Below are 12,072 nucleotides of genomic sequence, written 5' to 3'. Positions count from 1 at the left end.
GTATACCTGCCTGCAACCAATGCTTCCAGAGGATCTTAGACTCGCCAATTTGAATCTTGGAGTTCAATCATAAGGACTGACACATGGATTTTTCTACTGGAATCTCTGTTAAGTTGTTAATAAATTTTAAGGTGCTCCATGTAGCAAATAAGATACTATTGTCCTTATAAATTCTGGGCAATTTGATACTCACCATATGACATAATCTTAATGGGGACATAAGTTGCCATTCTAAGTAAAGCCAATCAGGGAGATGTTCCATGAGCTCAGGAAAGATCCAATACATACCCTGACGCAATATATAGGCCTGATGGTACCTATAAAAATTCGGGAAATTTACCCCACCTGCCATAATTGTTTTTTGTAAAGATACTAAAGCTATTCTGGCAGTTTTACCCAGCCAAATAAATTTAGCAAGAATATTATTTAATTTCTTATAAAAGGACCCTTGAAAATAAACTGGCAACATACTCATTTGGTAGCAAATTACATGCAAAATCATCATCTTGACAGTTTTAACTCTCCCCCACCAAGAAAGATGTAATGGGTTCCATTGCTCACACAATTCTATGACCTTCAGCAATAAAGATTTTTCATTTACTCTCATTGTATCTTCCAGCATTTTTTGAATCCAAATACCTAAATATTTTGTTCTCTCTTCCTTCCAAAGGAAGGGGAATGAATCAAATAGTCCTTTTGCACAATGTACGTTTAACTGAAGAACCTCTGATGTACCGATCCAGGGCAAAAGTGGCTTCCCTCATGTCTTTTGTCAATAACAGACTATGGAATTTTCCTCCAGGAAATTGTCCAAACCTTTCTTAAAACCAGCTACGTTATCCTCTCTCATCACAATCTCTGGCAAAGCGTTCCAGAGCTTATCTATTCTCTGAGTGAAAAAATATTTCCTCTTATTGGTTTTAAAAGTATTTCCCTGTAACTTCATCGAGTGCCTCCTAGTCTTTGTCATTTTTGACAGAGTGAAAAATCGATTCACTTGAACCCGTTCTACTCCACTCAGGATTTTGTAGACTGTCATTTCCCATGTTTTTGAATGTAATCAACAAACGAAAACAAGCAGGAACCCCCCCCCAACACACACACATACTGTATATTCACATACATCATTTTGTGTTTTTCTGGTTCATCAATAACATTGTGTGCTCTTTTCCCAGTGTTTCATGCATTCACACATTATCACAAAGTGTGCTCTCTAAGGAACACAGCACATTGTTTCCAAAAATCACACACCCTTGATGACATTTATCCTGGAACAAACCCCTCCCAGAAAACAAAAAATGAACATACGTGTAAACATGGAAAATCATGTGTCATATAACATTTTTCTGGCTGCTCAATTAGCACCCATTATGAGGTGTCAATTGCAATTATCGGCTCCGATTAGGCCCATTAATCAATTAAATTCTGCATGCAACATTGGCTTTGTGTGTCAATGTACACACACACAACTTTAAGTGCTAGATACAGAAATTGGCTGAGTGTATCCTGAAAACCTGAAAGACTAGGGCCCTCTTTTACTAAGGTGCGCTAATCAATTAGCGCACGCTAATCGATTTAGCGCATGCTAAACGCTAATGCATGCATGTTAGTCTATGGACGTTTTAGCATTTAGCGTGCACTAATCCGATTAGCGCACCTTAGTAAAAGAGGGGGTAGATGTTTCCAGAGGACTGGGTTGACAGCCTCTGATATCCAGCCAATCACACCATAGTAAGGAAGTTTACAACACATGAGATTAAAAGAAAATAAAAAAATATTAGGAGAAAGATATAATGGGGGGAAACAGTGACAGAGAAAAGAGAAGAAAACAGAGATGAGAAAATAGAGAGAAGAGACAATTACTTGTGTCACCATTTGAAGAATTCAGTTCCCTATGCTCGGTTATTTTGTTTACTTACCCCTTCCTTAACTAACACATAGTGTGGGTTTTAGCGCCTCTTATTAAGGTGCGCTAACTGATTTAGCGCACGCTAAAGATTAGCACGCACTAAATGCTAATATCCATTGTATCCTATGGGCATCTTATTAGCATTTAGCACGTGCTAATCTTTAGCGTACCTTAATAAAAGGACCCCATAAACTCACAACACTGGAATCAGCAGATATAAGTTCTCAAAACTGACACATTTTGATCACTAAATTGAAAATAAAATAATTTTTCCTACCTTTGTTGTCTGGTGATTTCATGAGTCTCTGGTTCCACTTCCTTCTGACTGTGTATCCAATATTTTCTTTCTTTAGCCCCATCCCTTTTGGGTCCAGGTCTCTCTCTCTTTTCCCTCGTTTACCCTCCCCAGATCCAGTGTCAGTTCTCCTTTGTACCTTTGTTCCAGGTCTCCCTCCTCTATTATGATCTTGCATCTCCTTGTTCTTCCTCAGGGTCTCTCCCTCTCTTTCTGAACCTCCCATAGTCCTGCATCTGCCTCCTGTCTTTCCCCTATGGTACAGGCCTTTCTCTCTCTAGCCTTTCTAATCTGCTTACAACCCTGCCCCCCTTTCTCTGCCTCTTTCTCTCCTTCCTTCCTCCCTCCTTCCTATGTCCCCCCTCACTACCTTCCAGCCTTTGTCCCACTTCCTTCCCCCGAAGCCAGTCAGCAAGCCTACCTCCCTCCATCCCTGCCACGCCAAAGCCAGCCAGCTAGCTTGCCTGTCTGTCTACCTTCCTCCCTCTGAAGCCTGGCCTCCGAAGCCTGCACTTACAGTTTCATCCTTCTTCAAATCTCTACCACTAATTTTACGCTCCCCCCAACCAGATCCGTTGCTGCAGCCCGCTGCTGCTTCCTGCCTGCCACCGCCGCAACAACTGCAAGAAAGGAAGGTCCAGGCGCAGGCCCAGAAGCCTTCTCCCTGATGTCAATTCTGACATCAGAGAGGAAGTTCCAGGCCAGCCAGACAGCGATTGGCTGGCCCGGAACTTCCTCTCCAATGTCAGAATTGATGTCGGGGAGAAGGCTTCTGGGCTGGCGCCTGGACCTTCCTTTCTTGCGGTTGTTGCTCCAGTGGGCTGGGAACCTGGGAGAGAGCCCATTCTCCCACGAGCGCCTGTCCCATTGTCCCCACACACAGCTTCGGACCGCCGTCTCTCAAAACGGGACATTTCGGTGTCCCAAAGCTGTGCATGGGGACAACAGGACAGGGGATCTGAAAAAGGGACAGTCCCGTTCAAAACGGAACGTATGGTCATCTTATGTAAACTATTCTGAGCTCCCCTGGGAGAACAGTATAAAAAATTGAATTGATAAATGAATGTGCATAGTTCAGCAGTTCTCAAACTGTGGGTTGCAGTGCCCTGGAGCACTGTGGTGAACTCACAGGAGTGTCATAGCATATTTCCCCCACCTCACTTTTCTAGATGAGCAGCAGCAGTGTCAAAACAAGATACAGTCACTGCGTAGCTGGATTTTCTATCCGCAGAGATGACAGTCCTGTTTCCCTTGGATATCATTTCCTGTTCTGAGGCACAAACAGCAGTTGGGTAGATAAAGAGGCTGGTCCTCTGGTGGCTTCAGCTTTTTTTGTGCTGCTGATGCTGGTCTAGATAGAAGCAGCAGCGGCAAAGGGTGTGTGTGGAGGAGGCAGACTCTGGATTGAGGCCCTTTGAGGGGGAACAGAGAAAAGGTCCTAGGCTGGATGGAAGAGGGGAGAAAGAGAGGGTGGAAGGTGGAGGGGCTGGATGGGAGGGGAAGGGGAAAGAAGAGGGGCTTAGGCTAGGTGAAAGTGGAGAAAGAAGGAGGACAGTGGTTGGGTGGAAGGAGGAGAGGAGGGCAGAAGTTAGGTAGAAGGGGAAGAGAAGGAGGGAATGCATGGGAATGGCTGATTTGGTGGCTGAAACTTGCCACCTAAGTGCTTGCTGCGCAGGCAGCATGGAGCTTGGGCTTGGACAGTAGATCTCTTCAGCTGGTGAAGCATGGGCATCCCTACCAATAAAGGTAGGACTCACCGCCATTGGGGGAGGGGAGGAGACCTAAGAGAGAATGTGTATCCTAGGAGCATCATGACCCGAGAAAGTTTGGGAATCACTGGCATAGTGTAAGAGAGCTGGTCTAAACATGGGAGCGCCAATGATAACATAACACTAGTATTCTAGAATGGAGTCTTGGCAGCTAATGTGGTTAGTGTCCATTCATGAATTCTCCCCTGTGGCAGTTACCAATTAACGCCAACAATGGATTGTTAGCAGCCAATTATTGAATATTAATAACTCATTAACTAATTTAGTTATGCATGCACCTTAGGATTGTTCCCAAAGTTGGGTGACCTTTATAGAATCTAGGGCTTTGTATGTGGCATTTGGGAGCCTAAAGTGAGATGCCAGCTTATCGGATTGCCCCAGTTGTGAGCATGGAAATGTTTATCAAGCAGATGTGAAATAAATGTATTCAAAGATAATTGTAAAGCTCACAGTGCACTAGACTCAGCATTTGCAGTTTGTGGTTCAGCTTCCTGTACTGACGATTCTTGCCTTTCCATTGGATGGCACTCGACAGCAGCATTCAATTTATTTTTCAATCACACCTCACCTTGCACCTGTTTTTCAAATATATCCCCCCTCTTTTTACAAAACTGCAGAAGTGGTTTTAAGTGCATGCCGGTGCACTGAATGCTCTGCGCCGCTCCCAACACTCTTAGGAACTCTATGAAGGTCGGGAGCGGCGCAGAGCATTCAGACCAAATTTCTGTAACCAGTGCCTAAAGTTAGGCGCCAACCTAGATAGGCGCCTATCTAAATCGAATAACAAGCCTAATTAAGCTTTTTAATCAGCACTGATTGAAACATAGGCGCCTATCAAGAAAGCGTGATTCTGAAGGCGCCTCTAAAAATTTAGGCGGCCTTAAAAAAAAAAATAGGTGCTCTGCACTTTAGGCGTGGGCATGGCTACATGTTTGGCGCCTTGCAGATAGGTGCTTAACTTTTAGTTGGCCTATTCCTTGGGCGCCTCCAAAATAGGTTCTGCTCAATGTGATTCATTAAACAGCACCTGATTTTACTTGAATTGCACTGAACAGTGCCTAATTAGGTGCCCACCTTTTGGGCGCTTCTTATAAAATTTGCCCTTCAGTGTGCCAGCTTGCGCTAAAAACCGTGTTTGCGGTTTTGTAAAAAATGGAGATAATGTAGGGTTGGGAATTCTCAGTTTTTAATAGTAGGGGTAAAATTTTGGAAGTCATTGACAGGTCAGTTACGACTATGTACCGGTAAACCCAGGGATACTTTTAAGATGCTTTTGAAGACACAGGGCTCCTTTTACAAAGCTGCGCTAGCGGTTTCAGCGCATGCTTAGCACGCGCTAAATTGCCACGCGCACTAGACGCTAGCGCCAGCATTGAGCTGGCGTTAGTTCTAGCTGCGTTGCGCGGGTTTAAAATTTTGCGTGCGCTAAAAACGCTATCACAGCTTAGTAAAAGGAGCCCACAGTTATTTGTCAATGTATTATTGTGAACAAAAATACAGTACTTCTGTAATACTTTTTAAAACTTATGAAGATTTAGTTATAGGATGATGCATGTATGTGAACGAAATGAGTATGTTCGTAGTGGAGGACGTAGGAGAGTCTATGAGTCTGTGTCGTATTGTCATTATTTATTTTGTATGTTGTTTTGTACAGTGCCTAGACTTTAGACGGCATATAAATTTTTTAAAATAAATACACTCCCTAGAATTGGATGGGTCTTGAATTCAGTAAGAACTGTTTTCCCCGTTCTTAATTAAAAATGTTTTAGAGCATACCCACTGAAAAAATGTGAAGAAAAAAGGTCACACTTGTTTCTCAGCAAAAAAAAATAAAAAATCAATTCAAATACATTTATATACAGTGCATGCCCAACAAGTATAAAGTGTATCAATCACCAGCCCCTAATGATAGAAACTGTTGTTTGTATATGACTTATAGCTCACTATAACGCACTGTAGTTGTTAATTTTCATATTACTCACCCAGCACAGTATGGAATTTCTGGTCTCTGTGGCGTTCCTGGCCCTGAGCTCACCATTTTTCCATGAACGGCAAATAAGCCTCCGATAACAATATCTCCGGGAGAACTGACTCCTATGAAATCGTCAGGAGTGCGACAGGATTGCACTACACCCGAAGCGACCACAAAGCAAGGAATGAGCAAACAGGCAACGAAGGCCATGCTTCTGTTTCACACTGCTGCAGCACTTCATGTGAAGTCAGTTTTACCAGCTGCCAAGTGGAAAGTGTTCCTTGTATCACCTACTAACACAGGACAAGGAGAAAGGCTGAAGTGAAAGTCAGACACACCTTGCTGTTACTAACAGCCAGGTGCACCTATGCGCAATGTTGCTGCGATTTTGCTAGGATGATCAGCCAACCCCTTATGTAATTGGCAGGGGCACACTTTAGTAACTGATCATAATTCTTAACAGGTACTTAACAACAAAGTGCTACCTGTTTTGTCAGCATGGAGGCCACACCTTCAAAAAGATATAAAAAGGATGGAGTCGTTCCAGAGGAAGGCTACTAAAATGGTATGTGGTCTTCGTCATAAAGCGTATGGGGACAGTCTTAAAGATCTCAATCTGTATACTTTGGAGGAAAGGCAGGAGAGGAGAGATATGATAGAGACATTTAAATACCTGCATAATGTAAATGCGCATGAGTCGAGTCTCTTCCATTTGAAAGGAATCTCTGCAATGAGAGGGCATAGGATGAAGTTAAGAGGTGATAGGCTCCGTAGTAATCCAAAGAAATACTTTTTTACAGAAAGGGTGGTAGATGCATGGAACAGTCTCCCAGAAGAGGTGGTGGAGACAGAGACTGTGTCTGAATCCAAAAGGGCCTGGGATAGGCATGTGGGATCTCTCGGAGAGAGAAAGAGATAATGGTTACTGCGGATGGGCAGACTAGATGGGCCATTTGGCCTTTATCTGCCTTCATGTTTCTATGTTTTATACAGGGTGCCCACATAGACACTCCTTGATTTTAAATGGTTATAAATCCAAAATTTATTGGAATATTCTTTCACCTTTGAGGCTACAGTTTTATCAGCTCATAAAGTTTCATATGGTATCTGTTGATTACAAAATCACAAATCTATAATCTCCAGTATAAACGCTGGAAAAAAGCTCATAGCTTAACCCCCTTTTTGTGCTGTATATTCAGTGCAATTAAATATATAGATATGTTCTTATCGGGGAAATGCCTCAGAAACTGTGGGGCAATCAATGCTCCAGAGCTATGAAGGGGAGCCTAAATAGCTCATTAGCTCCCCCCCAAAAAAATTATATCATAGGCTAAAAACCCCATTACAGTGACTCAAGTTTAAGATAGATAAATATGATTATAATTCAAAAAATGCAAGCATCACTTAGCTTTGAATTTCCAAACTCAACATGAAACCTTCATGGCAGGATGCAAGCTATGAGCTTTTTTTCCAGCGTTTATACTTGAGATTATAGATTTGTGATTTTGAATATTGTTCTTTTGATCTGTTGATTACATACACTTGATGTGCACCCCACCTGTGACTTGGCAAACATCGATGCAATAATAATCGAGCTCGGATCAGACTCTCCAAAGCGTGTCCGACGCGATCGCGTTTATAGCTTCAGTGATGCATTCTTGCAGATCATCCATAGTTGCGGGTAGTGGAGGTACGTGCACTGTCTTTCACATACCCCCCAAAGAAAAAGTCACAAACAATAATGTCCGGTGATCTCGGGGGCCACCTGAGGAACACCTGGTCATTTTGTCGTGTTGCATTGTCTGAAGGTTAACTTCTGCACCAAATGCAGCTTATAAGGGTGAAAGTGCAAGCAATTGTGTAAGATCTTGCTAACCGTGCTTTTGGGGACTTGTATTTGCTGTCATCTTATTTATAAACATATTCCAATAAGTTTTGATTTTTGTAACCATTTAAAATCAAGGAGTGTTTTTGTGGGCACCCTATATTTCTCCAAAATACCAGAATTGCTTTCACCTGGGGTAGTGGTAATACATTTGTTTTGGCACTGATATAAAATCTTCACTGGGAAGCTGTGGATTTTAATTTCAAGCTATTTCTTAGGTGCAGATGGCTGGATGGTAATGGGATCCAGTTCCCATTACCAGAAAATTAGCATTCATAATTCTCATTAGCTGAGGTAAGGAGTAGCCTAGTGGTTGTGGGATAGGGGCAAGTCACTTAATCCTCCATTGTTCCAGATACAAAATAAGTATCTGTATATATGTAAACCACTGAGAGTGTGGTTGTATAACTACAAAAAAGCAGTGTACAAGTCCTAATCCCTGACAACAATGATGTTACTATGTTCTCATTTTGGCCAAGATTTGAGACTTAGGGAACACGTCTGGTTAGAACAGTTATTTGCTGCCATTGTCAAATAAAAATAGCATTCCATTGTGTTAAACAAACATACATCTGATACCCTGCATATTTTGGACTTGGACTTGTGTCCCACATTATCCCACCTGATCCTCATTACCAATTTTCTGATAAACAGGGCAGTCTTTGATACTGCAACATCATTTATGTGGGTATACCCCAAAAAACCGTGAGAATGGCCCCAAACTATCTATTACCTCATTTCGAGCTTTACACCCCCACAAGGCCAACCAGAAATCGCAACCTCTTTGCCTACCCGAAGATCATAGGTTGCAAATTCAGAACCTTCCTGGATAGATCTTTTAAGTTTCAAGCCGGCAGACAGCAGACCTGGTTAGGCAACTTCATTGATCAAGCCAGGTTGACCTACGGCGCCTTTCGGAAAGAAATCAAGACCGCTCTGTTCAATAGATTTATTTCCTAGCCAGTCAACTCCCCCCTTTTTAAGACCTTACTCGTCATGCTGATACTACTCACCATCTCTAACGTTTTTCTGTTTTTTCACAGATAATTCGATGTCTTCCTCACCTTCTGTATTCTGTAAATCGCTGACATTCCATCCGTTTCGATGTAATTTGTTAAGATTATTTCTGTAACCATTTGTACCCTGTAATCACTGACCGTTCAGTAACTTCTTACCTAATTTTCACCCTGTAATTCGCTGATTGTACAGCCCTCTTCACTGTGAACCACCTAGAAGTCGCAAGATTATGGCGGTATAGAAAAAATAAAGTTATTATTATTATTATATCGTCAACCTCTTGGCTTGGGTAGAGGAAGCACACTGCACATGCTCACACTATGGGCTCCTTTTACTAAGGTGTGCTAGCGTTTTTAGCGCACGCACAAAATTACCATGCCCTAAACCATATGGTACGCTTCTAGAATAACGCCAGCTCAGTGCTGGTGTTAAGGTCTGGCGCGCGGAGCAATTTAGCGCGTGCTATTCCGTGCATTAAGGCCCTAACGCACCTTAGTTAAAGGAGCCCTATGATGTCATCAATACTGGTCGCCGTACCTTAAGAAGGATATGGCGATACTCGAGAGGGTTCAGAGAAGAGCAACAAAAATGAAAAAAGGCATGGAAAACCTTTCATATGCTGAGAGGCTGGAGAGGCTGGGGCTTTTTTCCTTGGAAAAACGGAGACTTAGAGAGGACATGATAGAAACTTACAAGATCATGAAGGGTATAGACAAGGTAGAGAGGGACAGATTCTTCAAACTTGCGGGGGCAACAATAACAAGAGGGCACTCAAGGAAATTAAAGGGAGACAGATTCAGAACAAATGCTAGGAAGTTCTTCTTCACTCAGAGGGTGGTGGACACCTGGAACGCGCTTCCAGAGGAGGTGGTAGAGCAGAGTACGATTTTGGGGTTCAAAAAGGGATTGGACGGGTTTGGTTAGAGGGATACTATACAAGGCAAAATGTTATAAGTAAAAGATTACTAACAGGTTTTTGACTTGGAGGGCCGCCGCGGGAGCGGGCTGCTGGGCACGATGGACTTATGTCTGACTCGGCAGAGGCGATGCTTATGTTCTTGTGAAAAAAGGTGTGTAAACTCATCTTTTTTTAGCCTGCTAATCTGTTTCCTTTCCTGCTTCCTCTCATGCCCATACCTCCATTATATCTAGGATAGCCTTCTTTTCCCCTCTCCTCTTCCTGCTTCCCTTTATTTATCTTCCTTCTCTGTTCACAAGTTCTACTTTCAAATATCTCTTCCTCCTATAATTCCCTCTTTCCTTTTCTTATACTTCTTCTTCCAACTTCAGGTCCAGTTTGCCTCCCACATCTCATGGTCCTCTATTTCCACTTTTAAGTTTTTCACTTTCCTTCTTTAATTCAGTCTTCTCTCTCTTTTCTAATCTTCTTCCTTCACACCCCCCCCCCCCCCCGATTTCTCTTTCTAGCTCTCAATCTATTCAAATCTAGGTTTATCTCTTTATTTATTTCCTTTTACTTGATATACCACATTTATTTGATATACCTGGGGAATTAAGGTGGAATCATGCCTTAATCTCTACAATATATACAAAAAAAATTATTTCATATAAAACAGAAGGGAAGAGATTAGTAATACATCAGAAAAGGAGCAGTACCGTATTTTCACGCATATAACGCGCACGTTATACGTGTTTTTACAAACCGTGCATAACCTTGCGCGGTATACGCGTGAGCGCGTTGTACAAAATTTTTTTTACATAGTTCCCCCCCCGACGTCCGATTCACCCCCCCCCCCCCGCAGGACCGCTCGCACCCCCACCCCGAAGGACCGCTCGCACGCACCCGCACCCCCACCCCAAAGGACCGCTCGCACGCGCTCCCACCCGCACCCGCATCCCCACCCTGAAGGACCGCTCGCACGCACTCCCACCCGCACCCGCACCCCCATCCTGAAGGACCGCTCGCACGCACTCCCGTCCTCTTGCCCCAGCCAACCGCGGCACCCCTGACACGATCGGGGCAAGAGGGAGCTCAAGCCCTCTTGCCCCAGCCAACCGCGGCACCCCCGACACGATCGGGGCAAGAGGGAGCTCAAGCCCTCTTGCCTCCCCCAACACGATCGGGGCAAAAGGGAGCCCAAGCCCTCTTGCCCCGCCGACTCCCCAACTCCCCGACAATATCGGGCCAGGAGGGAGCCCAAACCCTTCTGGCCACGGCGACCCCCTACCCCCACCCCGCACTACATTACGGGCAGGAGGGAACCCAGGCCCTCCTGCCCTCGACGCATACCCCCCTCCCCCCCAACGCCCGCCCTCCCCCAAGAACCTCCGACCGCCCCCCCCCGCCGACCCTCGACCCCCCTGGCCGACCCCCACGACACCCCCACCCGCCTTCCCCGTACCTTTATGTAGTTGGCCGGACAGACGGGAGCCAAACCCGCCTGTCCAGCAGGCAGCAAACGACGGAATGAGGCCGGAGTGGCCCATCCGTCCCAAAGCTCCGCCTACTGGTGGGGCCTAAGGCACCTGAGCCAATCAGAATAGGCCCGGGAGCCTTAGGTCCCTCCTGGGGGCGGGGCCTTGGGCACATGGTCGGGTTGGGCCCATGTGCCTCAGGCCCCGCCCCCAGGAGGGACCTAAGGCTCCCGGGCCTATTCTGATTGGCCGAGGCGCCTTAGGCCCCACCAGTAGGCGGAGCTTTGGGACGGATGGGCCAATCCGGCCTCATTCCGTCGTTGGCTGCCTGCCGGACAGGCGGGTTTGGCTCCCGTCTGTCCGGCCAACTACACAAAGGTACGGGGAAGGCGGGTGGGGGTGTCGTGGGGGTCGGCCAGGGGGGTCGCGGGTCGGTTGGGGGGGCGGTCGGAGGTTCTTGGGGGGGGCGGTCATTGGGGGGAGGGGGGTTTGCGTCGAGGGCAGGAGGGCCTGGGATCCCTCCTGCCCGTAATGTAGTGCGGGGTGGGGGTAGGGGGTCGCTGTGGCCAGGAGGGTTTGGGCTCCCTCCTGGCCCGATATTGTCGGGGAGTTGGGGAGTCGGCGGGGCAAGAGGGCTTGGGCTCCCTTTTGCCGCGATTGTGTCGGGGGGGGCAAGAGGGCTTGAGCTCCCTCTTGCCCTGATCGTGTCGGGGGTGCCGCGGTTGGCTGGGGCAAGAGGGCTTGAGCTCCCTCTTGCCCCGATCGTGTCAGGGGTGCCGCGGTTGGCTGGGGCAAGAGGACGGGAGTGCGTGCGAGCGGTCCTTCGGGGTGGGGGTGCGAGCGGTCCTG

At 45.8% G+C, this 12,072-nt stretch overlaps 1 protein-coding gene across 1 annotated transcript in view; it reads right to left on the bottom strand.

The window, feature by feature from the left end:
• The window catches only part of GPRC6A (G protein-coupled receptor class C group 6 member A), a 61,576-nt gene extending 55,421 nt beyond the window's left edge, over positions 1-6,155 (bottom strand). Inside the window, exon 1 of the mRNA XM_033938405.1 lies at positions 5,956-6,155. Within this exon, the coding sequence (XP_033794296.1) occupies positions 5,956-6,155 (200 nt within the window). The remainder of the gene's footprint in view (positions 1-5,955) is intronic.
• Positions 6,156-12,072: the final 5,917 nt, after the last annotated feature.

Source organism: Geotrypetes seraphini, chromosome 3 (genome assembly GCF_902459505.1).
Source record: "Geotrypetes seraphini chromosome 3, aGeoSer1.1, whole genome shotgun sequence".
Taxonomy (NCBI): Eukaryota; Metazoa; Chordata; class Amphibia; order Gymnophiona; family Dermophiidae; genus Geotrypetes; species Geotrypetes seraphini.
This window is presented reverse-complemented; position numbering and strand designations above follow the sequence as displayed.